Here is a 27780-nt window from a genome sequence, read left to right on the forward strand (position 1 = left end):
GTGTTAAGTGCCGAGTTGCGCAAGGCGTATACTGTCGAGCGTACGCTTTTATTTATACTTGTATTATTTCTGATATTATTTTTCTGATGTTGTTTATGGTTCCCATGAACCATGACCAAAAAACACTAGGTCTATTTAACAGGATAAAATGTAACACTACAAAACCAACCTTATTTCGTCAAAAGATTATGGACCTGATGTAGTTACTATCCAACAAAGACGTTTCTATACCATGTACCAATATATTAATTTCAAAAAATACAATATAAATAATAATAAAAAAAACAATACTCAAAATAAATGTAAATATATAACAATAATCCCATCCTAAAATAATAAAAATTTAGCATAAGCACCACAATAATCTGTAAAAAAGAAAAAGAAGTCAATAAACTAGCCCATGAACTACAAACGACCAAACCAACCTTTCAGCTTAATCTGTTGCCTACGTTGTTTCTGCACAACAACAAATGAGGGATGAATTGTAATAAGTGCTACAGTGAAATTCTGGCAGGCCCATCTACTGAAATTGAATTGTATATACAACCTGATCATTGCAAGTAAACATGGGCTTGGGGTTTCCCCCCATTCTCCATATCAAGGGGGTTTATTCAATTAACATCTTTCTCCTTTTACTTATTCAGAAAAATATCGTCTTCTTTCCCGCGTTCCTCCTCCGAGCTACGTCCGATCCCGTCACCGCTCCTTCGCCGTTGCTGACAGAGCCTTCAACGAGGTACTATGGCTTCTTTATTAAAATTAGATACAAATGCGCTGAAAAGTTTTGAAATATAATAAATATCCTCAAGGTTGGTGAATTCATTTCATTTTATTCCTTGTTTTTTAAGAAATCTCTACAAGACTAGGTTTTTCTGTACTTAGTGTATTTAGTAAGAGCTTTTGGAAGTGGTTTTATGGACTGTTTTTCTCTTTGGAGATTATGCACTGAAATCAGTTAGAATTTGCTGAAAATTTCTGTACTTGATGGCTAAATTTACTGGAAGTATTTATGTTGCCGATATATATGTAAAAGAACCCATTTGTGTTGCTCCTCTCATCAATAAACGGCAAGTTCGTCCATTTGTTCTGGCATGTGAGAAATATAAGTGCGATATGTTCTTACTAGCTGGGAATCTGGGTCGTGTCAAAATATCAGTTATATTTTACTTTCCTACTGAGAATTTTGTTAGAATACATAAATTTTGTATCATGATGGTCATAGTTGTTGCCTCATGTTGTAACAAAAACTAAGCTAAATAGCAGGTCTTCTTCTGCCTCATACTTATGATGGTCAGATTTCACAATCTCAGTGTTTATCTCTGATTCATCATGAAATTCCTTTTTCTGTTCAGGAAAGATCTAACTTATTGTCCACATTATGAAACTGTGAATGAATTACAGCTGTGGTATATCCTACAAGAATTGGCATGATACTTGATTTGTTTTATGCTTCACAATTTGGTATAAGATGAAGCTTTAGGTCAGAACACATTTTCCTATTGTAATTTTGCTTCTGAGCTTAGTTCTTAGGGGGCAGACCAAGTTTTGGTCTCTATTGTCTTATGGGGTCAATTTGACAATTGTACTTTTATCTTTCATTGATCATGAAACGCGACAAACTATGTCTTGTTCATTGTATCAATGTAATTTCTGGTTATCCGCCTTCTCAACATAATTGCAGTGTCACTTTATCTGTACTTTCTCCCCAATCCAACAAGTTCCGCTACAATTCAGTTGCATCGTTTACGAAAGTATAGTCAGAGGGTTTAAAAATATTTACATTAGTTTTATTCAAATGCACAAATTAAGTACATTGACTGGGTCTGCTTTTCAATAATTCAATTGGAATGCAAAGAACATTTAATAAAATTCAAAATTCAGGGAATGAAGAAAGCAGAGGAATGAAATGGAAAACAGCGGCGGCCCTGAAAACAGGCAACAAAAAAACGACAATGAGAAACAGAACGATACATCGTTCGTCATAAGAATACCATCTTATGAAGAAGTGGTCGAGGGCTCTGAACCCAAGACAACGCAGCATTCTCTCTTCAATCCTTCCCCATCCTTTTCTCAGGCCTTCAATTTCATCAAGAACACTGAATTTTACACAACTCCACCGCCTCCATCTCCCTCTCAACCCTCCGAAGTTTCCCCTTCACCTTCTCAAGCGCACCCTCCAAGGTCCTGGTGCTTTCTCTATCTCTCTCTAAATATATATATATATATATACACACATATATCTATACATACTATTTGTGTGTGTGTGTACGATTATATGGGCTCTTTCTACAGAGCAATGTTTTATGTTTGGATTGACGTCATATTGATGGCTATTTATACTGGGGTAGACAAATTGTTCAGTCTGAAGTTCCATCTACATCAGTTTCTTCAGCTGGTGGGAGTCGGAATTCCATACTTGTCAGCCATAGACAGGTCAGTTATTGCATATTTGCAGCACTCTTTGGTCCTATCGTTATGGGAACTAATGCATGTCTATGCATTTGGTAACAAATTTTTAACTTAGAGATACCAATCGGAGTAGATAGCTCAAATGGCTAAATGTAGCTGGTAAAGTAAGCAACTAAGTTTTGACTATGTATTTGGTCATATGTTAACAAATTTGTCGGATTAGCAATGTGGTAAGTGAAGGTTAGCTAGCAATGATGAATGAGAGCGACCGTTGAGGATATGCATCTGCACTTGAAAAATCTTATTTCTGGCCATGGAATTGATGGCTGCTAGATGTTGTATGCTAAATCCATTTAGTTTGGCTTCTTGAATTGTTAAACTGTTAACGTTTGAAGTTCAAAATGGAGTAGATTGCTGACCTTGCCTTCTACTTCCCTGAACCTGAAATAAGGCCGGTTTTACAAACTTGATGAAATGATTTTAAAGTATTGTTTTGTTTGTCTTGTAATGCAGAAGGGGAACCCTTTACTGAAACATATAAGGAATGTTCGATGGGCTTTTGCCGATATTGTTTGTGACTACTTGTTGGGCCAGAATGCTTGTGCTCTTTACTTGAGGTTTGAAGTTTGACTTATTTAATTTCAGTTAGTGTCTAACCAATTATAGGATTTTATATGTTGGAAGTCAAACTTTTGTCTGGTCTGGGGTGGTTGGAGAACACCAATGTTCTTTAGATTAGTCGCTATTTGTTATTGTTGAGATATGTACATTTATTTTTCCTTCAATGATTCTTCGATGGAGTTTAAGTTAAGAATCTCTTCGGACCATTGTGTTAGAAGTCATCCTCAGTACATGTCTCAAAATGTGACCAAGGGCATGAACATCTAATATTTGGCCTTGGTGGGATGATGAAGGGCATAAGTTGGATTGCGCTGGTTCCCTATACCTTGGATTACATGAGGGACGTGGTTATGCGTGATAAGTTGATTCTCAAAAGGCGGATTAACTTTAAAAAACCAAAGAGACATTCCAATGCAATTGCAATAATTTTTTTAACATCATAAAGCCAGCTGTAGTAGTCTGACTTCTGCTTTCTCAGCTAATAACCATCTCAAGTGAGAAATTGAAAAAATTGATGAGTTTCTTCATAGTGGTTTTCTCTCTATATTTGTTGGCTTTGAGCCTACTAAGATTCTTGAGGGTTTCTCTTATTTTTTGACAAAATTATATGGAACCTGGCCTGATCTTTAAGCTATTTATACTTCTGGGAGAATGCCTGTAAATTTTTTGCAAAACAAAAATCTCATTCATTTCTTGAAATTCCATATCTTTATTGAGTCCAGTGTTGTGTTTCTGTTTCCATAGTTTTTGTGTAAACATATGCCCTACTGTTTTTGTAATGACCTTATTATTGTTTTGCTCTTCCACACTGTTTTTGTAAATAACCTTGTTATTGTTTTGCTCTTCCGCCCTTCAACTCCTGATAATATTTTGCATTCGTGAATTTTAAAGCATCCTGTCAATTTTATCCTGAATCATTATGCTATCAAAATTCTGGGGCTTATGCCCCAAGAGTTGTGGTTTGTGCGACATTGTGTGAATTGCAATGTCTTCCCTCATACTTCCACCTTTTGCTATATTTTGCATGGTTTGCTTGATAGTTGCTTATTTAGCATTCAAAAAGTAAATAGTTATCTCCCTTGCTTCTGATGCTTCGTCACCCAGCTTCATACCATTAACATGTCATGGTGAAATAATCACATGCCTTAGTGGAGCTTGTGGCATTGGAACTCAGATTTAGGTGTAGCTTTCGGTCGTGTATTTGGTTTGCGAAGTGATCCTCTTGCATGACTCATGAAATTTAACATGAACGTTATCAACATCCTAAGGATTTGTTCTGTTCGTTTCAGTCTCCGATATCATCTTCTACACCCAGATTACCTGTATTTTCGGATAAGGGAATTGCAGAAGAACTTCAAGCTTCGTGTTGTATTGTGCCATGTTGATGTGGTAAGCCTTCAAAAAAATCTATCAGCTTATATGACTTAATCTTTGTTCCGTTCTCTAATTCTCTCACTGTCGGTATCAGGAAGATGTTGTTAAGCCCTTACTTGAAGTCACAAAAACAGCTCTACTTCATGACTGCACTCTTTTATGTGGTTGGAGGTATCTTTTTTTCTCTGAGTAATACATTTCATAATTCTAGGAGCAATAAGATGGTATATAGTAAATTATTATAATTGGCTCTTCGTCATTCTTTAGTTTTGCTTGCTGATGGGGAAACAAAGATATATGAGCCTGACATTTTTGGCATAGCCTTCTTCAGTTGTGTGAATTCTGAAAAGCTTTTCTGACTGCCAGGATAAGTACACAGGAGACTACCTATTGGACTCACTAATACGAACGATAAGCTAATAGATTTTCAATTTTTGTATGGGGAGCCAAAGGAAAATGGCTTTTTGAGAAAATTGATTGTTGAAAACTTCTCGCCAGTTCCATATGCTTTTTGGATGGGTAGGAAAAGACGAACTGGTAAACCACTCTGCAAGAAATTGGTTGCAGCTGTTTTCTGCTTACCACACATGGAAAGCCTTAAAATGTTAAATTTTGTTTTTCCTTTTATTTTCTGTCATCCATTAATAGCTATTGTTTTCTGTTGCTAACTGGTTTGGGCATTTTTGTTTAGCTTGGAAGAATGCGGTCGGTACTTGGAGACCATTAAAGTTTATGAAAATAAATCTGCTGATCTTATTCAGGGCCAAATGGATATGGACTACCAATCACGGGTATAACTCTTATATAATTTTTGGTCAGCAATCAACTCTTTTATTGAGAGGTTCATGGTAGAATCAGTGACCTACATCAAAGAACTTGGTAACTTAATTGTGTCAAATTGTTGGTAAAATGATCTAACCAGAATTCAATTTTTCTTCTATCATAGTTAAACCATGCACTTACAGCAGTACGACATGTTAACAAGACCGATGTTGTCACTCTTGGGTCTACATTTGGGGTAAGCCTGTTATTTGTATTGTACAGTGCATTATTGTTTGCCAGTAACTTCCTTCCATTATACTGAAGCTAATTTTACTACTCCAGTCTCTTTCTCATATCATGGATGCGTCAATGGAAGATTTAGCTCGTTGCCCTGGCATAGGAGAAAGAAAGGTAAATTTCATTGTTTTTGTCTATGATAAAAGTTTATTTGCTGGGCAGCTTAGTATTTGAGGCAAGTTCCTGTTCAGTGTAATCTCACGGAGTTTGGTGATTGTACTTGATCTATCGCTGTTTCTGTAAAGTTTAGTCGTAATTCTTTTTTTGTGGGGTTACAGGTAAATCTTTTGTGAAAATATCAAGTCATTTCTGCAAATCCTTGTTCTCATGCTTTCTGGAGATTAGCTATGTGAATCTTAGACATTGTACTGATTGAACATGTTGCAAAAGAACCACATTTCGAATAGCTTTCTGTAAACTCTTTACTCTGGCTGAACCAGGCCATATTGCCAGTTAGTTATTGCATCTGTTTTGACAATTATATTATTGTTCATGTGGATGCATTAGTATGCTATATTCATATGCCATTTTTACTGTGTGTAGAACAGGATCACAATGTCAACATTTTTATTGTATTCTTTTTTGCAGTTATATTACTATTTATGTGGTTGCATGACGATTCCTGTATTTATCTTTCATTTACTATTACCCATCATTTTCTCCTCATAATTGTGGAAGTACATTTGACCAGATGATTGTGCAGGTAAAACGCTTGTACGACACTTTCCATGAGCCATTCAAGCGTGCAGTTCCCAACCATGCACCTGTTTCTGAAAATCCCATTGATAACCATGGACATACATCTGAAAGTGAAAGAAATGAGGATGAGAAGGAAACTCTAGATGCAAGCAAACGGCAAAAGAAAGAAGCAGAAGTAAGTGTAAGATCTGCACTGAAGGCTGCATTCGCGAAGTATCCCTGTGCAATTGGTAAAAAGAGCAATACCATAGTGCAAGATAAAAAGGAAGAGAAGACTGTCGCTGCTCAACAAATTGATAAAAAGGACGACTATGCATGTTAGTTCATCTTATTCATGAAAATGAAGTTAATGCACCATGGCGAGTCATGTTCAGGAAAATGGTAGCTTTCGAGACGACACGTTTATCAAGTACAAGTTGTTCTCACACCGATAAATCATAGATATTGGTTCTCTGGGTCGTATTGTATATTAGCATATGACCAATGACTGAAATTTGCTTCTTTTTCCCAGATAAAATGGATTACAAACCACTGAGGCAATCCTGACATTGGAGCACTCTTCTGATTTATGTCATCTGTGACTTTTATAAAGGAAATGCATGTTAAGCTTGTGAGCATGTAGTTCAGTGTACTTGTGCTTTTATACATGTTGGTACCACTGATGTAGAAGTATCATTTGTGTGGATTACGCAGTCTAACATAGTTCCAGTTCTTATTTTCTTTTGTTTTCATATGTAAATAGCCCCTATTCTTGTATTATGTTTGTTATATAAAGTTTAAAAATTATGCATGTGATGATAATTGATCTTCTTTTAGGTCATTGAAAATATTAATATTTATGCTTCAAAAAGATATTTATGGCCCTTGTTTTTGTATATCACTACAAGTACTTTCTCTCAAAATAGTTGAATGACAAATTGGCAAGTTGATTAGGTGGTTTAGGTATAAGTTACGTATACGGGGATATGTTTGTACTTAACCCTTCTACTGCTACAAAATTGTAAAAATTTTATTGAGTCTAGAATTTGAAGCTGAGATCCAAAAGAACAATAGAATTATTATTCCACATCTGTTTTACCAGAAAGCACCATTATAGAACAAAAACGGAAGTACCATATGAACACTTGGATGGTTGAAACAGATCAGCCCATCCGTACTACAATCAATATGAATACAATTACAGCAACATACATCATAATCAGTGAATTCAAACAATGGATACACAATTATACATACATAGCCATAGCCAAACTTGATAATACAAAGAGCACAAGAATGAGTTCTTCAGGCCTTCTTTGACAATAGGGGCTCCAGATGACTGGTATCAATTTCCCTGTTACCTGACTCCAACTGAGAGAGAGACACTTCCTCTTGTCTCTGTCTCAGTACTCTCTGGAAAAGGCTTGATTTATTTTCCAGCAACGACGACTGGGTCCTAGGGGACTCGTTTAATCTCTGAACATGTTGCAGACAAACTTGGACAGCATCATGTACTCGAACAAAATACCATTCTCTGCCTATTAGATTGACCACCCCAGATCTTGTTAGGGTCAGCAGGACATCCCCATTTGGATTGGAAATAGCAATCTAGAAATTTTTAAACCAAAATGTTACGGTGAGATATATCTAAATGATCATGATACACATTATTTGTGAATTCTTGGCTGCGCACCTGAATGTTCCTTGATTTGTATTCCTGATGCAAGTCTTTGAAAGCTTGAACGGCGCTAGAGTCTATGTAAGTGGTGGCTGATAGAAAAGACTGATTAGTAAAATATACAAACAAGAGATGCAATCAGGGAACGTACATTATTTTCAGTTAACCAATGAGTCTAGCTGATGTTAGAAGTTCAGAGAAACTGATTTTCACAAGTCAAATTCAAGTAGATGACAACAGGGAAACAAAGTCATTGCAAGCTAAAATACTTGACAAACTAGACAAGTTATAGATTGTGACTCACGAGCCATCTCGATTATTACAAAATGAACTCTTGTGACTTCAGGGCCACGTCGTCTAGATCCATCAGATTCAATTTCATATTCTCGGAGCCTAGGAACAGAATTTGGATGGCATGAGAGTTCATTAAAATACGAGATGAATATGGTGGAGGAATTAATTTTTAACAATGTTCCTGCAATTTAATCTAATGGAAAAGCTTATTCTCACCTGTCCTTGATGTAACTTATATTGGCAAAATAGATTGGTGCATCAATCCGAACAATCACTATTCCATTGTATGTATATGCTTCTGGATACTGCTGGATGTTTCTATATACAGTAGTGCCAGGCAGCCGTCCCAAGATAGCTGCAAAACAAATTATATGGAGCGCAACAAGTAAACAAACCATGAAACAATACCAAAACCAGTTTCAGAGTTCCTCTACTAGAAAACAATCTATCAACAAACCAAAACCGACCAACAGAAAAACTGCAAAGTACACAACTTAGGGTGTGTTTGACCATCTTATAAAAGTTTTAGAGCTGATAACATACTTCATAATGTTTGGTGGAGTTTAAAGCTCCTTAGACAAAGTAAGGAACCCCCGACTATCTTTTAAGATGTAATAAACTCCTTTAGCTTGATAATGTACATATGCAACATTATCCTCGTTAACTGAAAACATCTCATAACTTCATGGGTCTTATTTGTCCAAAAATATTAGGAGTTTATTTGAAAAATAATATCTAACATCATATTGGATTCAAAAACATGTGATTAGATGTAAAAATTCATATGATCATCTAAATAAGTTTAGGCAACTTGGAACTAAGTAACGAGGGCAATGGAAGTTCAGTGGAAACATTGCAATAGGAAAGATAAAGAAGCGGCTTGCACATTCACTTGGTTACACAAGATTCAAGAGAGCCCAGTTCAGGAGAGAAAATAACCACAAACTGCAGCTTGTATTGCTAGTTCTAGTAATGATTTTGTATACAGACAGTAGCTTCAACTCATGGTTTGGCTAAACTTGCACAAGGGCCACATGTTCCTACAGCTAGGATCGGAAGGCAAATATAGCTCTGATAAACAATACTTCATAACCCAAAAATTTGGGAGCTAGGAACAAAGAATTAATAGAGGACTGTACATTGAAAATAAGAAGCCAAATATGAATGGAGGTAAGGTGTATTCCACATCTAGATTACCAAATATAGATATAGCTTTCACTATAACTGCATAGCACATCCTTGTGAATTAGAGCAAGACTTACCAATATGTGGATTCGCTGATTCATGGATGACAAAAGCAAGTGAAACACCAACCTAAATACCAATTGAGGGGAAGCAATAAGAAAAATAGTACATGGAAATTAATATAAGCAAAAACATCCTGCACAAGAGTTAGATTTTAAAACATAATGGAGTGCAATTAATTATCCGGCACATAAGCTACCAATATACATAACAACGAACTATTGCTAGAATAGAAGAAACAATTAGGGTAGAACATACAAAGATGTAGACAGAGAAGACGATAGTCCAAAACTAAACTTGAGATATTAATAATCTAGGACAGAAGAAACAATTAGGGTAGAATATAAAAAGATGTAGACAGAGAAGACGATAGCCCAAAACTAAACTTGAGATATTAATAATCTTTCTACGTGTAAAGCATAATAAACATTTCTCTATGGATTGAGCAGGTTCTAACTGAAAGCATGCTCAAAAGCAAATGAAATGTGGGATATCTGTTTCGATCTATTAACTTGGTCACAGTTTAACAATGTGTCTTAAGATGGTTAATGAAATTTATGGCAAACCCATGTAAATGGGACACAATCAAGTTATTACAAACAATTGCAGGACAAAAGATTTTTATACTGTATTATAGACATGCTCGTGGCTATGTTTATCTATGTGAGAGGTTTTTGAAAAGATAAAAAAAACTTCTAGAAATAAAACCAATGCGGAAGATGTTACATAGAAAATCAAAAAGGAGAAAGGAAGGAGCAAAAACAATTGTTCCAAATGAGTTCTAATGGCATGAGAGAAGTACACAAGGTTTAAGAAGTAGCTACTCGGTTCTTCATCTTCAGGGATGCTCTATCAATTCCATGGAATAAAGTAGATTTTAAACTCATAAATATTTCTCCTTAAATTATTAGATACTCTATGGCATTCAGAATAGCCAAAATTTTGAGCTTAAAATTTTTCTTTTTATTTTAACAGCAATGTAGTAACACTGTATACACTTTAAAAGCAAAAAATTATGTCAATGAAAATGATCTACTAAAAATGTGGCAAAGCAAATGGCTGTTTCTAGAAGGTTACATGATATTACAGCAATCTGAATTTTAAAGAGATTTAATTTGACAGAAATGATGCGAGTAAATAAGTTCTTTTTCATTGTCCCAATAATCCACTCTCTTCCATATAATCATTTTAAAAATATAAGTTTTTATGGTATCCTAGTCCTTGGAGGAGTACTTCCATTTATGCATATGCGGCAGATCTAGTGTTAAGAAATAAGAATCATTACTACAAGGAAAATCTACCACAAATGGTAATAAAAAGAAAAACAAGGAACCGGTGATCAGACTTCCAATTATTTCCAGAAATCATCAAATATGATATCTATACGTACACCAACAAGGACACCAATCTCAATGCCAAGGAACAAGGTAACAGTGCAGGTAATGGTCCAGAGGAGAAAGTCTCTCTTATCCACATGCCACAAGAAAGTAGCCTCATCATAATCCACCTGAAAACAATGAAGTGTATAATAATAGATAACAAATGTTTCTATCAGAAGAAACAAAAACAATACACAATTATCTTCCATCTACTTAATTTAGTGAAGAGAATTATTCATCAAATAACAATCATCATAAGGAGTCAGAGTTTAGATTTTAGACAAGCTTCAACCATCCATCATGAGTCCATGCCCATTAGAAATGGGTTTTAACAAGACACCAAAAGAACTTCACCCAAAATGAAAGACTATTCATTTGAAAATCCACACACTTTCATAGGATAAAAGCAAGGTAATAACCATTATAAGCCTTGTAAAAGAAAAAAAACGAACTACAATTAATCCAAAAAAAGTCTCAAAGGGGGCATTTGACAGTCAACTTGACTGAAAGGTCAACTTGGGAACAAGTGATGGCTGATGATACATGCATTTTTTCATTTTTCATAAGTGTGGACTCCTGAAAACCGGACTCTGTTTAGTACCATAGTGGAAACCAATATTTGAAATTGCAAATAAGCAAGATGATGTTGTTAATTCACCAGTCTATTCTTTATAAATAATCAAATAATTCTTTGAACCCCTCAGTTCCTTCCTTAGAATATGCATGTAATGTAACAATTCATTCATCAATCCACTCTCACTTATGTCAATGAACTACTAAGTCAAACAAACAGTTAAATCATATACTCTTTAAGATCATAATAACAGCTCAACAACTACAGAAGCCTTTGAACTTGCACAGTCTATCTCATCAAGAAAGGTGCTTTGTGAATGCAATAGATAATATTGCCGGAAAAAACAGTGTAGGCCATATCAATTTTATGGACAGGTCAGATAGAATATTTTATCCTCATACATAATGTGAACTCTCCTACTAAATCTGGAGGTCAGATAAACCGCCTCTGCAATAGTTTTTTCATCAGGATTGGATTAACAAATGTGGGGCCATGCCAAACCCCTAAGCTAGGCACATTACATTAACTCAAGTAAAAAAGAATGAACTGCACAAGCCTGTTCTGCTTAATTTACAAAAAGAAATTGTGCCAGTTTTGACTGAATTTTCCAAGAAATCCACAACAATTTGTTTAAAAATTCCCTCGCTCTCATTAGGTTAAATTTTCAACCATTCACTTGAAAGTCTATGTTCTCTCCAAATCCAAATCCTCGACCAACCATACAGAAGGCAAACAGAATAGTTTCAACAGTAAAAAAGCCTGAGTGCGTCCCCTGTATATTTTTCAAAACAATAGTACAACTCACCAGTCCAATAACAGCAGAAATTACAATGGCTGCCAGAGCACACTGCAAAGAGACAGGGAATGAAGGAAAATGGAATTATTAACAAAATACAAACTAAGTTAACAATCAGAAACAAAAATAACTCTAGCTGCACTGCTATTTCAAATATTCTAAACTAAAGTATACTTGCGAGGTTCCAAGAAACTATGCCATATTGGCTTCATACAATTGCTAGGATCTTATGCACCATAGAGTGGAAGCTTTTGGAAACGTGCTTTCGGAAGCCCAGAGACTAAACCATGGCACGACGAACACAAATTTCTAAATTATAATGAAGAAGGTCAACTAGACTAGTCTCCCAAGATATTCAGTTAGCACCTCACTCATATAATAACATCAACAGCAAAAGAAATAGAAAGTCTTCGTATCAACCTGGGGTATATACTCAAACAATGGGGTCAGGAATTGAAGTGCACATCCCATAATAATTCCCATAACTATTCCAGATAAACCAGTTTTGGCTCCACTTTCATGATTCACGGCTGACCTAGAAAACGATCCTGCATCAACGAGAATTGCAAAGAAGAAATTTCAGAAGCCTACTGGAGTATGCTCTATGCAATTTACAAGCATCACTATCTGAGCCACCACAGAAAGCAGCTTGTTGGCTTGGAAAAGAAAACTCACCAGTTGTAGGGTAGACTGAAAAGAAAGAGCCAACAATATTTGCCACGCCAAGGCCAAATAACTGCCAGAAACAAATCACATGTAAAACAGTATATCCGCGAATAATTCCCATTTCAATATCAAATACTATTATAATTATGAGATTCCAAATGAATAGAAGAATGCACCATATTGCAATGTGTTAATTTATTTATACAAGTTCAAGTTGGATGCATATATATAGAAGTCATGTGACATGTTTAACCAGGTCCATCCACCTCGTAACCAAGTCCAGAGCCCTTGTTGCTCAACAGACCCAGTCAATGATAACTACTCATACACTTTCAGAGAGTATAATCATAGAAAGGAGCCTTCTCCTTTGTTCCACTGAAAGGAATATGAAAATGCAGTAATTTAAAGAGCAGTAGAGTTAAATTCAATGAAAACAGACCTCTTGATTGGAATCCAACTCATATCCATTCTTCGCTGCAAGTGCTTTGGCAATCCCCACAGATTCCTATCACATAAAAAATGCTCATCAATCCCTTGACCAAAAGAATGCATGTAATTAACAAAAAGTGCTAGGCATAAGTTGTAGAAATAGAGTAATATTGGATGTCAAATGATTATTATTTTCTCTTACCAAAATTGCCACCCCAGTAATGAGAACTGTTGTAGGAATCAAAGACTGTACATACCCAAATTCCTTTGGGACGGAAAACTTTGGCAGCCCTTGAGGTATTTCACCAACCTAGAATAGCAGCAAAAAGCTTTACAAATAGCTAAATCTATTCACCCTAAATTCTTCGGAGTGACAGTTTAAGACAGTAACTAATTATTCAGACTATTCTTTACTGTTCTATATCGGGACTGCTCATCAATTAATGGAGTCCTCACCAACGAAATTGAAGATGGATGATACACTTTCGCAAAGGTTGTACCCAGAACTACAGCTGTAAGGGGACCAGATGCTCGTAAAAACCGCAGAGATTTCCTAGAATTTCCCTGTAAACAAAGATTAGCCAAAGCATTTTCAAAATAAAGAGGCACAAACACTGAAAAGCAGATACTTGACCTAAAGCTAACAGAAGACTTACCAAATGCTTCATGGTCAGAAGGATAGTTAATATGATAGAGCCCATGACGAAAGGTTGCCATAAGAACTAAAGACAAAAGAAGAAACAAGAGTAAAGATGAAATTCATAGTTAGAATAGCAAGCTAGCATAAAACAACAAATGAAACATAACAATAAACATAAATCAAGGCATATATCTGTCTATTGAAACTTGAAAAAGTGCATATTGGTGGCTATCCATCATCCACTAAGAAAGAAAACAAATAGAGATAAAGGGTCATAATTTCATTTAGAATATAGAGCCATGGGATAACAAGGGACTCCGTTTTTAGTTGTTTATCTTGTTCGAGATTTTAGATTATGTAGAGACTACCACAACATAATTGACCCTTATAGCTTTAAAGATAAAAGTAGGATGACTTGCTTTCCTGTTTCATAGGTAAATCAACATGTTTCTCTCTAGGGCCTTGCAGGTAGAGACTGCAAAATCTAAATATGAGCTTTAAGGAAAGGAAGAAGCAAAAAGAGGTTGCAATATCTTTTGGCACTTTTCTAATCGTGGAAATATTTCCAAAAACAAATCAGAAGCTAAGTGTACAAATTATCTTCTAGATATCCAAAATAAGATGAAAGAATTTCCTTTTACAAAGCAATTAAATATAAACATCTTGGCAACCTCTAATGCGGAACTTGGTTTCCAAGTTTTTTTGACTGGGCACAATTGTCTACTTAAACAAACCAGGCTTCTTGCATCATAAAAATTGTAATGGAAGGTGTGAACTACAACTATTCTATAATTCTGATGTTCAATTTATTTAATGATCACCTATGCATAAACTAAAATATAAAGCAAGCCTGATTGAATGTGAGAAACATGTCAAATGCAGCTTCACAATAAAAATCATTTTACTATTGGTGCCGTGATTGACACAAAATGCTCTACCTGCAACTTAGTTGTGCTTTGCTGGGTTCTTTATCTACAACTAGAATATGTTTCTCAGCTCTAGGTTGAAAGTACCCAAAAAAAGCAAGACTCAATACCCCTTTTGGAACTGGTAAGTGCAGTCAGATGCAAGGCATGTGGAAAATCTTATGTAATACAATTACACTTGCAGTATAGCCACGGTAGCTAATCCTCTACAGCAAAGAAGTTTGCAGCTTAGGCTAAGAAGTTCATACCTGTAAATAAACAATTAATAAAACAGAAGAAAATAGGGATATTCTTCATAACCCTAAGCTGGATTGGCATCATTTAGAAATAGCAAAGTTTCAGGGAATTCAGAAGTTAGATCTTGTACCTCATGATGGCTTAAAATTATCCATAGATCGGCAGAGTGGCATCTATGGAGATGAATCTAGGAAGTGAAGATCCAAGATGGTTATGTGATGACCATGAAGTAGTTTTGGTTAAAAGAGTGCGAGTCCTAGGTGATTTTAGAGCAATCAACTAACTCTTGCCCCAGTTTATGAAATTTGGGAGACAGATATGCCAGTAATTTTCAGATTTCAAACTTTTTCATGTAAGGATTTTTCCAATTTGATTTTTGTTTGAAGTCCTATAATACAGAACTAGTTTTAGAATAAATTATTCAGCTGTATCCCATTCAAAGTTTCTCCACAGTAATCCTACTAGGTGCAATGTTCCTCAGGAACTTTTCTTATATTTCAATGAATTGTTTAATTCCATATAAAGATTAACCCTTGTTGCATAATAATGAAGAACAAAGCAACATGTCTTTGAACACTGCTCTTTCACACGCTTATGCCACCCACCAACCAGCCTCATTTCTGTAGTTGCAGTCTGTAACTTCCAACAGCATGTTTTCTCCCATACTTCTTTGTACCCACAAGTTTAATAAACCACACCCAACATGTTCTGGTAGTAGTAGAAGAGCTAGACAAATTTGGGGAATTCCACACACATTTTCCATAAACAAAGCTGATGCCTTGCTCTAGTGCATTCTATATACACGTCATAATAACATAGGGCATACTTTCTCCCTTCCCATGCAGGATACCGTGAACAGTTTGAAACATCATCTTAGATACTGATGGCACTATTACAACCCATTTTATTTTGCTTATGCCAGAGAGACACAAAACATATCATAAATTAGGCAAGCGGCTAGGCGGATTTCAGACTTGAACGAACAAAGATCCCTAGTGATAATCATGGCCAATCAAGGATATCCACTCAAGTGATTTAAGGCCATGAGAGGGACTTAATTAGCATTTGGTCTCAACAGAATAAACTTGGAAGTAGAGCCTAAAGTCAAGCCAAATCGTTAATCTAATTCATAATGACAAGGTTCATCATGATTATAATTTATATCACATTGACAAATCCCTCATTTCCTGCACTTGTATAATACTGGCTCAATAAAGGAAATGAGCATATCAATATATAAGCCTAGGCTACCTCTCCCCTCACTGCCAATTGGCTTTTCATGGCAAAAAGTTATATAATTTTTTGCAAAAATGAATGATCATAGATGACTACTCTACTTGACGTCGAGAACAGCAACATAACAAACTTATGTGTGAAACTGATATTGGAGCAGACGCTTGCAAGAGGCAAAGGGCAAATAATCTGAAAACTACTAGAAGTAGAAATCCTCAAAGTACTAATCATCTCTAATAGACTTGTTGATCAGATCAGCGTCCTAGGGAGTTTCCTTGCTATGCCGAGTAGATAAAATGGGTATAAACCAGAGCGAGTTGGTTCATACAGAAAACTAAATTCTTAACTCCTTGACCTCATTCGGGCAAATATGATATTGAGTATATGTGCATATAGTGATGAAGCTAAAGATGTAATGCACGTTCATTTCACTATAAGAAAGCAGATAAAAACATGGGATATTTTCAGTGAAAATAATTTCAGTCAAATAAGATAATACAATGCATGCTTCCCAAAAGAGAACTATATATTAAATAATTCATTGGAGAAATAATCGTGCCAATTGAAGTTTTACAAAGATAAAGAGACAGAGGAACAGAGTTCTTCCTAACCAGTGGTTATAACACTCGCCACAAACATACCTTATCCGCTCCTAGAATAATGCTCTTGGCCAGTGGAATAATTTTGCTGCTACGTTCTATCTCATAGCCCAAGAAATACTTTGCCTGAGACAACGCAATCACAATGGCTGAAGCAGTAGTAAAACCAGAAATCACAGAATGGCTGATGAATCGAATAAGCCATCCAAGCCTAAATTTAGAAAAAATCATTATAAGAACTTTTGTTAACGGAAAAATATCAAATGAAAGTTAAGAAGAAAAAAAAAAAGATATCAAACTGGCAGTTTGCAATGAGATTTGAATAGAACTTCATTGCTGCTGCCATTTCTACATTTGCTCAATTTGTGTTGAGTTATTCAAGAAAATTGCACATTGGGACCTATATCTGCCTGACTGCATATTTCCTATTAATGTTTGCAAGCCTATTGACTTCAAAAGCTTAAAAGTCCAGAAAAAGCACTATTATGATATCCATTAAGTCCTATGGTCAGTAAACACTCCATTAGTATCATACATTCCTTAAATATTTAACCATGTCAAAAAGGTGACTAGTTGAGAAAATGATATCCTATCAGAAGCAAAAGTTAAACCAGTAAATACTGATTTGATGCACACGATTTACATTGAATGATGTACAAATTCAAATGAAGAATAAAGAATCAAGAATCAGCACCTTAAAAGCCCCATAATGCATTCGAAAACACCGACCATAAGTGCCAATAGTATCGCAAGCTCGGTGTATAGTGCTTCTGATGAGTCAACAATGCTTCCCAGTACATTAGACACCAGAAGGGACGTCAGTGCAACAGGCCCAATAGCAAGCTGGCGAGACGACCCGAAAACAGCATACACAAATATAGGTACGAAACCGGAGTCTGAATCAAAAGTGCAGAAAGTGGGTCGAGTTAGCCACATAGATGCATCCATAACTGAATAGAACAACATGATCCCGCCTCAACTAGTCAATTTAAAAGCAAACAAAACCAGCCATCGCAAATAACTCTAACAGCATCATCAACTAGTAATTACCGATTGCATCACACATCTGGAACACCATGAACAAGATTGAGAGCTAAACTCAACTAACTAACCAAAAAGATAAGAACAACAAAAACAAACAATAGCACCACGAGCAAAGAGGAAACTTACAAAGTCCATATATTGGGTGAAGTCCAGCTAGCTTTGCGTACGACATAGACTGTTTTTCGACATCAACAAGTTATTGTCAATAACAAGTAAGAAGAAAGAATAGGCAGGACTTAAATCATCAACCAAAAGTTGGACTAGACCTGTGGGACGAGCATGACGCCGACGGTGATGCCAGACATGAGGTCTGGCTGCAGATACTCTCGCCATTTGTAGGTGCGAATCCAGCGGTAGCATGGTAGGAACAATTCAATCCACTCCGCCCAAGTCATCCTCTTCATCTTCCCCCTCCATTTCCCCAAAAATGACGACGACGACTGCGGCGGTGTGCTGGTGGTGGACGTGGTCGGATGCTGTAACTGGATAATTTTGACAGGTCGCGGCGCGGTTGCGGAGTAGGAGGAGAGGTCACCGACGCTGGGCGAGGAGTAGCTTATCTCCGCCATAACGTAGGCAGCCGCCGGGAATACCGGTGGCGCGTGCGGACAACTGAGTAAAATTGTTCCGATTGGCGGAAAAGAACATGGACCAATTGTTTCTTTCAGTCCTTTATATGGAAATTGTGACTTTCAAATTCCATATTAGGCATTTTTAGTAAATTTAATTGTGTCAAAATCTTTGTCTTAGGGTTCTTTCAATTTTTATTTTAGGATTAAATTCATTTTCATCCTATTTTCTTTTTAGAAGTTGTAATTATATTATCATATCAAAATTGAACAATATATTAAATCGATCATTAAATCTATCCACATAAATACGCATGTAAGTGAAACTCGAATTCATAACTTTATAGTATAAAACAATGGAATAAATATTGGATCAAAATAAATAATCATGCCCAATTTCAATTTTAATATAAATAAAAGTAATTTATAAAAAAAATGATAGAACTTTTAAATAAAGATAAACAAATCAAGTTTAAGGGGAGGAAATACAAAAAAAATGATACTTTATGGCAAATATTTTGGCCTAATTAATTATATGGCAAATAAAATACATTTACAGTGTGATTGGTGTATAATTTAAAAAAACTAACTAATCACGTACTAAGTGTATTATATGTACTCTCTGAATGATTTAGTTCGACCAATCACAATTTGGTTAAAAATATACCAGTTGGACACTTACTTGAATTACATCAATAATATTATTTTATTATATATAGACTTTGGATTAAAATTAACAAAAGTATTCTAGAATGCTTTAATTTAATCATATGTAACAATATAATTTAATTTAATTTATGCAGTTGTAATTATGAATTTTAAGAATTATTTAATTTCAAAATTTCAAAATTATTGTGATTTGTTATTTTGGATATTAATATTTAAAGTTTAAAAGTAATATGGACATGCAAAATTTGACTTGATTTTTTCTTGATCCGGCTACTTATCTTCTATGACTATTCTCCCTTCTTACTTAGCTCTGTGTTCAATTTGGTTGGAATTACACGTCATTTTTTATTTCGTAGAGGGTTAATTTAGTCCATTCATAAAATATATGTCGAGATAGTTATTCCATAGCTCTTAGTACTAATAATAGTAAAATAAATTACAATACCCCATTTTGATATTGAGCTGTGTTTCCATTCAACCAACACATCAATATGATTAACGGTAAATAAATTACGATAATTCACATAAAGTAGAAAAAACACTAACAAAATCTCTATTCAATAAATACATCAATATAATTAATAATGACAAATAAACTATAATAATTCACAAAAAGCCAGACAAACACTCAGCAATACATCTGTTCAACTAATACATCAAACTAAAGTAACTCATATAAAATAAGTCAAATACCCACATGTCCGATAAAATTCAAACCTGTGATATTAAATTTATTTATAAAATCTCGATTTTAACCTTAACTATTAAACTAAAATATTATCGATCCACGTAAATCCACAGAGTACTAAATCCAACGTTGTGTATGTAAGCGAATCTTGTTATGGTTATTAATATTATCTATTTTGAATAAAAAAATATAGCACCAAGTATTGACATAAATAAACTTTTTTCTTCATAAATACATTATAATTATAACCAAAAATATAATTATAAATTTATGTTTATATTTTGAGCAGGCTTCGACTACGAATGGTTCTTGTAATTATATAAAAGATATGAATAATTTGTATAAATACTTTATAAATTAAGGGTATAAATGCAATTTAAAATTTTTAAGAAGAAATATTGTGCGGTGAAGAAAAAACCAAAAATGAGGTTGTAAGAGTTGTGGAAACAATTTAAAAAGGGAAGCAATAATCGCAAAGACCCTTCAAACGCTTATACTGTGTATTTGTATTTTTCCTCTTTATTTTGATATGATAAGAGGGCAGTGTGCGGTCGTGATGTATGTGGACGTGTTATGGGGCAGGTGCAGTATGATTTGAAGAGACGTGCGAGATGACACGAGCACGATTCTGCTACGCCACCTTAAATATTATGATACTATACTCATTATGTCGCTATTTGCTACACTCCGACTCTGAATAACTTCAAATCTTAATATTATTAGTTTCGTGGGTACAGCTCAACAGTTTGAATTTAAAAAAATTATAAATAATTATATTTATAATTTTTATTTATTATTATTTTTATATAAATTATTCTTATTTTTTAAAAATTATAAAAATTATCCCCAACAGTTTTTAAAACATCCAAAATGCCCCGTTGATTAGGTTAAATTTTAATTTAATTATTAAATAACAAAAATTTTCCTTAAAAGTGTTTTATAAAATAATATTTATGAGAATAAATAATATGACCCGTATATTTTTTTATTATTATTTATACTAATTTTTAATTAAACTTAAATTATTTTATTAATTTTTTTTATTGAATCTGTATATAAATTTACACATCTTAATAACTAAAATATCAAATTATTTAATTAATTTTGTTAATAAAAATTAGTTACTAGCTTATAAATTCAAATTGAAAAGTTGCCACACTTCTATAAACTATTTTAAATACTTAAACTTATTAGATTTATTTTTTATTTTTGTTTACAACTAATTTTTATTAAAATTAATAAATTACATATTTATATGTATATATTTATATATACATATTTTGATAGCCAATAAAAGCAGAGAAGGGTAAAAGGTTGGGTTGGGGTAAGGCCGGAGGCCGCAATGGGGCGGTGGGAATGAGAGGATAGGCAGAAGTTGAGGGTGGGCTTAGCGACAGGATTAGGAAGAAGGGATAATTTTTAAAAAAAGTTATTTTAATAATTTAAAATATTTTTTTAATAAACAGTTTTTTTTTGCTAATTCTAATATAATTTATATAAACTCAATAAATTATTTTGAATTATAATTTATTAATTTTGATTAAATTTAATCATAAATAAAAATTTTGAACTATAATTTACTGATTTAGTTAAAATTTAATTATAAATAAAAATAGAGGAAAAATAATTTTTTAATTTTAGTGTTTTTAAAAATTTATGAAAATGTGATGATTTATAAAATAGATTTAAGGTGGGGAATAGTTTTAAAAATTTATAAAACAAAGACACCTTAAATTTTTTTTTGATAAATACATTATTTATTTTACTAATTCTAAAATAATTTATATAAACTGCATATATTATTTTGAATTATAATTTATTAATCTTAATAAAATTTAATTATAAACAAAATAAAAAATAAATTTTTAAATTTTTATAAGAATTTAAAAAATACAAGTGTGATAATTTTTTAATTTGAATTTATAATCTAGTAATTAATTTTTATTAATATATTAATTAAATAATTTAAATTTAAACTATACTAATAAAAAGAATATATGGGTTTCATATCATTTATCCCATAAACATTACTTTTACACCCCTTCTATTTTTCAAAAATTACAAAACACCCATTTCTGTCATTGAAAAATTAAATTAAAGTTTGACTTAGTCAATAAGGATATTTTGGAGTTTTAAAGGCTTGTTAGGTGTGATTTCTATAATTTTTGAGAAGACAGGAATAATTTATATAAAAAAACAATAAATTTAGAGGTATAAATGTAATTATCTCAAAATTTATGACTCGGATATTATTATTGTACATAATTTAATGATTCTTAGTCGGACTTGTACCTATTACAAATTCGCCTTTTGTAAAATATAAATATTACCAATCAACATACTGATCTTGTAGAAATATGTTGTAAAATTGTAATTTTAGACCCTCCAATTTTTAAATTTTACAAATAAAATATTTTCGTGGCGAATCTAATCTAACTATGAGTTTTTAAGAGTTTTGAGGGGAGAATTGATAATTTAGCGTTTTTTAAGAAGGTTTGGATATAATTAACCCGTATTTGACTTAAAATAGGAAAAAAACAAAATATCCTTTTCGTTTGAGAGAAATTTGGTTTGGGAAAGTGGTAGGAAGAATAAAATTGAACCGCAAATGTGAAGGCCAAACAAGACCTTTTTTTTTGTTAATTTTAAATAAAATTCAATTTATTACTATATCATTCGTTCCATTCAGACTCGTAATTCAACATATCAATATTTCTAAATCAACAAACATATTCAAAATAAACAAAGAAACTAGACACTATTGTAAAAAAGTAAACCATATACCCATATTCATAGGACTCGAACTCACAACCTCTCGACTACTGTGAGGTCTAAACAAATTAATAACCGCTAAATTTATGCTAATTTCAATATTTTGGCATTGAATGTATATAATTTATAATTGATATATACCCTTCATTTATGTCAAGCATCTAACTACCTGATATATTCTACATTGAACATTTGAGTATAGCAAAGGCAAAAGAATTAAATCTAATCTAGTAAAGATGATATAAGAGTCACAACCATCCAATACTTTTAGGCATAAAATTGATAGTCTCCTCGGAATCTTATTTCCTTGCCAAATCCATCAGGACTCAGCATCAAATACATCCCTAGAAACTATACATACAACAAGCATGTATTATTATAATTCAGGGCGAGCATTGCTGAGAAAAATTACTCTAGAATTTTCACAGCAAACTCGCCACAGGAAAAGAGTAATAGCCTGATCTACGTAAATTTCAACAAGTTCATGCATTAACTTTGGGTGCCCAGCCTGCGACAACGTGTTCCTTTGCAGCCTTTGTTTTCTGGAAAGAGTCCCGAGAAAAGAGCAACTGCCAAGTGAGGAGGAGAAGACATATTAGCCAATTTAAGTTGACGGTAATAACTAAGAATTCAAGGTCTTCCACATTTCAACTACACAAACAGAGGCATCTTTTGGCAGATATGCACAAGGACTTTGCACATAAGATATACGTATGAACAATCATTTCCTTGCCATATTGCGACGCTTTGCATGTGCTATGTATTCACAGAGCATAACATAACAAGAAAACCTTCAAAAATATCTTGGTTGATAGGATTGGACCTGCAGATGAGTTTATTGACATTCTAAGAGCTTTTGAGCTTCTTTTGGTTTGTGCGGTGGAACCGAAATCCATAGCATGATCCGTTCAAGTTGTTTAAAGGCAGTGGAAAAGGTTATCTCACATCATCAGAAAGAAAGTGCAACAGCCTCTAATTTCCCTGGTGTATGAAAAGCATTGTTGCAGCGGGCTCCACAGCACATGACAATTGAAGGCAAATGTTTGCATATGTCTCTTCTTGCACATAGACCATGGTTTTTAGCTCGAATTGATAGAAGTTAGCTGGTTGGTCTTCGAACATATTAATACTGAGACAACATAAATATTTTATTGATTTTGCTTGACTGGCAGCTTCTGTAGAGCAATACTTACTAAAACATGTTATTATAACCAGTTTCCTCTGTTTTTGACTGACTAACATAAGTTCACCTGAGTCGGAATCTTCCATACATTTCTTACTTGACCTGTCCTAAGTCAGCTCCTCTTAACCAAGAGAGAAATCTTCTATGTCTTATATCGAAACATCTCGTTTATGTTGATTTGCTGATCTAGTTGTAACTTGGAAGGGAGCCTTCCATAAAATTGGAGCATTAAAAGAGAGGAAGACAGAAGGGGAAAAGAAATTAAGAATAACACGTTATAATACCTTCAGGTAGTTGTGCACGTGGGTCAAGTTTTCAGGAACAATCCAATTCTTGAAATGGGCAAGAGCAACATCAAGATGGTAAAGCTTTGGTGCCAAACTCAAATCAACAGCACAAATATTTTCTCCATTGACATACGGTCCCTGATCACACATGTGGAAGAAACTTTCATGAGCAAATGCAGATAATATGCACTTGTTTTTGCCCTATAATCTTTATCTCATGTTTAATGTCTAGGGTCCTTAATATAAGACTCACACCTTAGCTTTCAGGTGCTCATCCAATGCCTTCAATTCATCAAGCAGAGCCTGTTCTGATCCATCAGTAGGATCCTTGCTCTTCAAGAATTTGACAAAAGAAGGAAATATTTTGGAGCCCCTAAGACAGGAAGTCAAAAGATAAATTGTTCTGTAAGCACATCATTAAACATGGAGATGATGATCCATATATAAAGCTATGAGACGTATATATATGGATAAAAAAAATTAAACATGCCAAATGTGAAAAACTGAAGTAGCATACTATAAATTGAAGTCTAAAGGTCATTGATGCTTGCCAATGGTGATTAGATTAATATGTTGAGGTGATTCTTTAGAGAAACAGAGAGGCGATAAAATGAGAGAGCAGTACAAAATCTCAATTGAAGGAGTAAAGACAAACCCAAAACTTAAAACCATTCATATTTTTATAATTTTACCAGAAACTGTGAAATAGCATGTTGGACACACCTAGTTCCATGTTGAAGTCAAACTTTCTTCTTGATGTGCTATAAAACAATTCTTATAGCCGACATAGTGTCCCGCCCATGTCCTACATAGCATAGGACCATTTTTTGGAGTTTTCATGCATTAGGCATCAATTTATATTATAAACTACTAATAGGTCAATGATGGGCTCAGATTAATTAGTTTGCTCTCGGCAACACTAGTCCACTGTTACAAATATTCAGAATCTACAACATACATCTATTGTGATAGTCACAGTCAGAATATTTAGTTCAAATAGAAGATATCTGAATATACCTAATTTCCAGTAAGAAGTTTTAAAGAAAACTGTTTCACACAGGTGCCAATGTAAACCAGTTGCTTTATTAAAGACTTAGCATAATAGTAAACAAAAAGTCACTTTTGAAACAATTCTCAATGTCCACGAACGTATTTTGTCCAAAGATTTCTTGAAAGATGTGCCTATGAGACAACCATTCATAGACCCATCTTTAAATCATCACCTCAAACAATAAACATGAATAAGAAAGTGACTTAAACCACCAAATTCAAGATCATCATTAGACTCCATCAGCAAAAGCTCCATCAAAATTTTAGCACCTCCAAGGAATATCTAGATGTATATAGTTCTGAGAAGGAGGAGGGAAGAATGAATTCATACACAGATGAGACTTCAGGAGGAGGAGATAGAGAAGGGTTCGGGTATTTCTCCTCAAGAAGACCAACAATCACATCAGAGTCTGCAATCCATTTATCATCGAATTTTATCACTGGCACCTTCCCTTCTGGGTTCACTTCCAAAAACCTAAAAATCCCAAATGGAAAGGACTGAATTTACATAACAAACACAAAAGTTCAAAGAACCAAACCAATTAACCGAAAACTACAACGACGCTGAATCCAGCAGCATTTAGGCGTTTACCATTGGGGCTTCTGGTCAACGTTGATTAAATGCAGCTTATAAGGGACTTTCTTCTCTTCCAAAGTCAAAAGAACCCTCTGGGAAAAGGGACCTGGAGTCAAAAAGAAGTAATGAGTCCAAACTAAAACGATCATAATTCGTCTCGTTCCTGTGTGTGTTTATGGTTGCAATTAAGAGAGGAATGTCGAAAAGAACAGCAAATTACAGTCTCCAAGAATGTCGGGAGCGCCTACAGCAGCCTTGACGCATACTTCCACAGCCATGGCCGGATTGTGAGCGTTTGGTGTTTGTGAAATCGTCTCGCCGAACGTAGAGTGTGGGGTGTTGAAGTTGAGCTACAACCACTACGGCAAGTGATGTGTATATATACGCAATAAGTGCAACATAAAGAGTGAAATCTGGTCCCTTCCATACGCATTGAGTGCAAGAACCGATTCCCACTTTCAACTTGGACCATATTTTATGTTTGGGTAACTTTTATTTTGCCATAAAATATTTGTAAATATATTTTACTATTTTTAAGTTCAACTCAAAAACTTCATAATTTTTTTTGTTGGAGTTGATATATTTAACAAATTAAATTCAAACAAACTTTTTATCAATTGATTTAAATCAAGTATTGAGTAATTGGAATTACATCTAATACTCCTGAAGTTTGCTTTCGTCTGACAAATAAATCTCTCTATTAGTCAAAATTCACTAAATTTGCTGATATTAAATAAAAAAATAGTTGAAATCCGTATTTATCCCTAATTAACTTATTACTGGTCAAACTAACCTTAAATATTTTCACACGTTAATGCACGTGAATGGGTATATCTTCACCCTTAAATGATAGTTTAATTAGGAAAAAATTGTTTGCAATAACTCAATTGAGGTAAATGTCGAATTCCATTCAAAAAATTTTTTAATATCAACAAATTCGATAAAATTTAACTAATTAAAATATCTATTTATTATATGGAAGCAAACCTAAAAAAATACTAAACGTAATTTTTTAAACTATACACTAAACTTTAATGACATGCATTTTGCTTGAATATCATGAACTTTTGAGCTAATTTGAGTGTGAAAAGGGGAGCAAAATTTTGGCATACAATTTTGAATTCTTTGGAAATTCTTGAGACCCAATATTTTATTTTATTTTCAAAAATTATGTTTGAGAATTATTTTACTCTTTTGTAGAAATTGCAAATAATAATAGTATTTTCTGAAATATGTTTTTGTGCTGCTTTCAGAACCATCTGATCGGAAAATTACGTTTTCTTTGGAAGATTATAACTTTTGGGTCTAAGTAACCCGACAACAATCATATAGTAGCGGCAAACCCTTTTCAAAATTCACATATCCTCAACCATATATTACGTAATTTCATAAATAATTTCAAGGAAAAATGGAAGCAATCTTTGTGATATTGTAAATGAGCAAATTACCTCATACAAAAAAAAAATAATAAAGCAATTTATCTCTTGTGTTTTGTAAAATACAACGATTTATCTCACTGTATAAAGAGGTAAATTATTTCATTTTGAAAAGACATAGCGCAGTAAATTATTTCATTTTGAAAAATATAGAGAAATAAATTACTATTTTATTTTTCTCCATAAAAAATGATAATTTACTCATTTACAATAGTATCACAGGCAAATAAATTACTATTCATCCTAGAATTCCATAAAGTAGAAGTAGGAGAATTTTGGGACTTGAATATTTTTCATATTTTATTTTTATGTACATAGGAAAGATAATATTGAATATTTATGTTGATGTGATGGATAGAGAATGTATTCCAAAGTGTTGCAATTTGACTAAACTTTATTTTATCAAATTACAAAACAATTTAATTAGTTGGAATACTTCAACTCAGAATCTAGCAATATTTAATACGCTAATGAAATTAAATATTATATATTAATTTAATAAACTATTTAATTTCATAATTAACTTAATTATAAAATTCAAAACAAATAAAAAATCAATATAATAAATTAGTATATAAATTACACCTCCAATAACTTATCTTTTGTTTCAAATTTAAAGTTTCACTCTCTTCCATCATCTCCAACTTTATTATTAATCAAACTTCTAT

General features: G+C 33.6%; 3 protein-coding genes across 5 annotated transcripts; 1 reads left to right on the forward strand and 2 right to left on the reverse strand.

Moving 5' to 3' along the window:
• On the forward strand, positions 546-6880 carry LOC105171920 (DNA excision repair protein ERCC-1). Of its 3 annotated transcripts, none has more exons than XM_011093178.2 (10): positions 546-736; positions 1882-2181; positions 2349-2433; positions 2923-3026; positions 4320-4419; positions 4499-4575; positions 5096-5195; positions 5351-5422; positions 5509-5577; positions 6155-6880. In XM_011093178.2, exons 2-10 carry the CDS (start codon positions 1907-1909, stop codon positions 6482-6484), a joined length of 1212 nt encoding a protein of 403 aa, XP_011091480.1. In that variant the 5' UTR covers positions 546-736; positions 1882-1906; the 3' UTR covers positions 6485-6880. The 3 variants fall into 3 exon arrangements, with proteins under 3 accessions (XP_011091480.1, XP_011091481.1, XP_020553203.1); XM_011093179.2 differs by having other exon boundaries at positions 6167-6880; XM_020697544.1 differs by lacking the exon at positions 2923-3026.
• On the reverse strand, positions 7195-18574 carry LOC105171921 (sulfate transporter 4.1, chloroplastic). Its single transcript, XM_011093181.2, has 17 exons — positions 18148-18574; positions 18008-18056; positions 17532-17733; positions 16880-17048; positions 13859-13924; positions 13659-13766; positions 13405-13512; positions 13213-13278; positions 12783-12843; positions 12528-12655; positions 12117-12158; positions 10749-10865; positions 9376-9427; positions 8330-8468; positions 8124-8212; positions 7835-7911; positions 7195-7749 (listed from the first exon to the last, which is right to left on the reverse strand). The coding sequence occupies exons 1-17, from the start codon at positions 18448-18450 to the stop codon at positions 7447-7449; spliced, it is 2079 nt and encodes a 692-aa protein (XP_011091483.1). The 5' UTR covers positions 18451-18574; the 3' UTR covers positions 7195-7446.
• LOC105171922 (glutathione S-transferase DHAR2-like) lies at positions 22849-26011 on the reverse strand. Its single transcript, NM_001304412.1, is given in 6 exon segments — positions 22849-23148; positions 24047-24187; positions 24305-24422; positions 25431-25574; positions 25692-25782; positions 25897-26011. Coding segments are annotated over 6 exon segments (639 nt in total). The 5' UTR covers positions 25955-26011; the 3' UTR covers positions 22849-23061.

The sequence above is a fragment of the Sesamum indicum genome, linkage group LG10 (assembly GCF_000512975.1).
Source record: "Sesamum indicum cultivar Zhongzhi No. 13 linkage group LG10, S_indicum_v1.0, whole genome shotgun sequence".
NCBI classification, from domain to species: Eukaryota; Viridiplantae; Streptophyta; class Magnoliopsida; order Lamiales; family Pedaliaceae; genus Sesamum; species Sesamum indicum.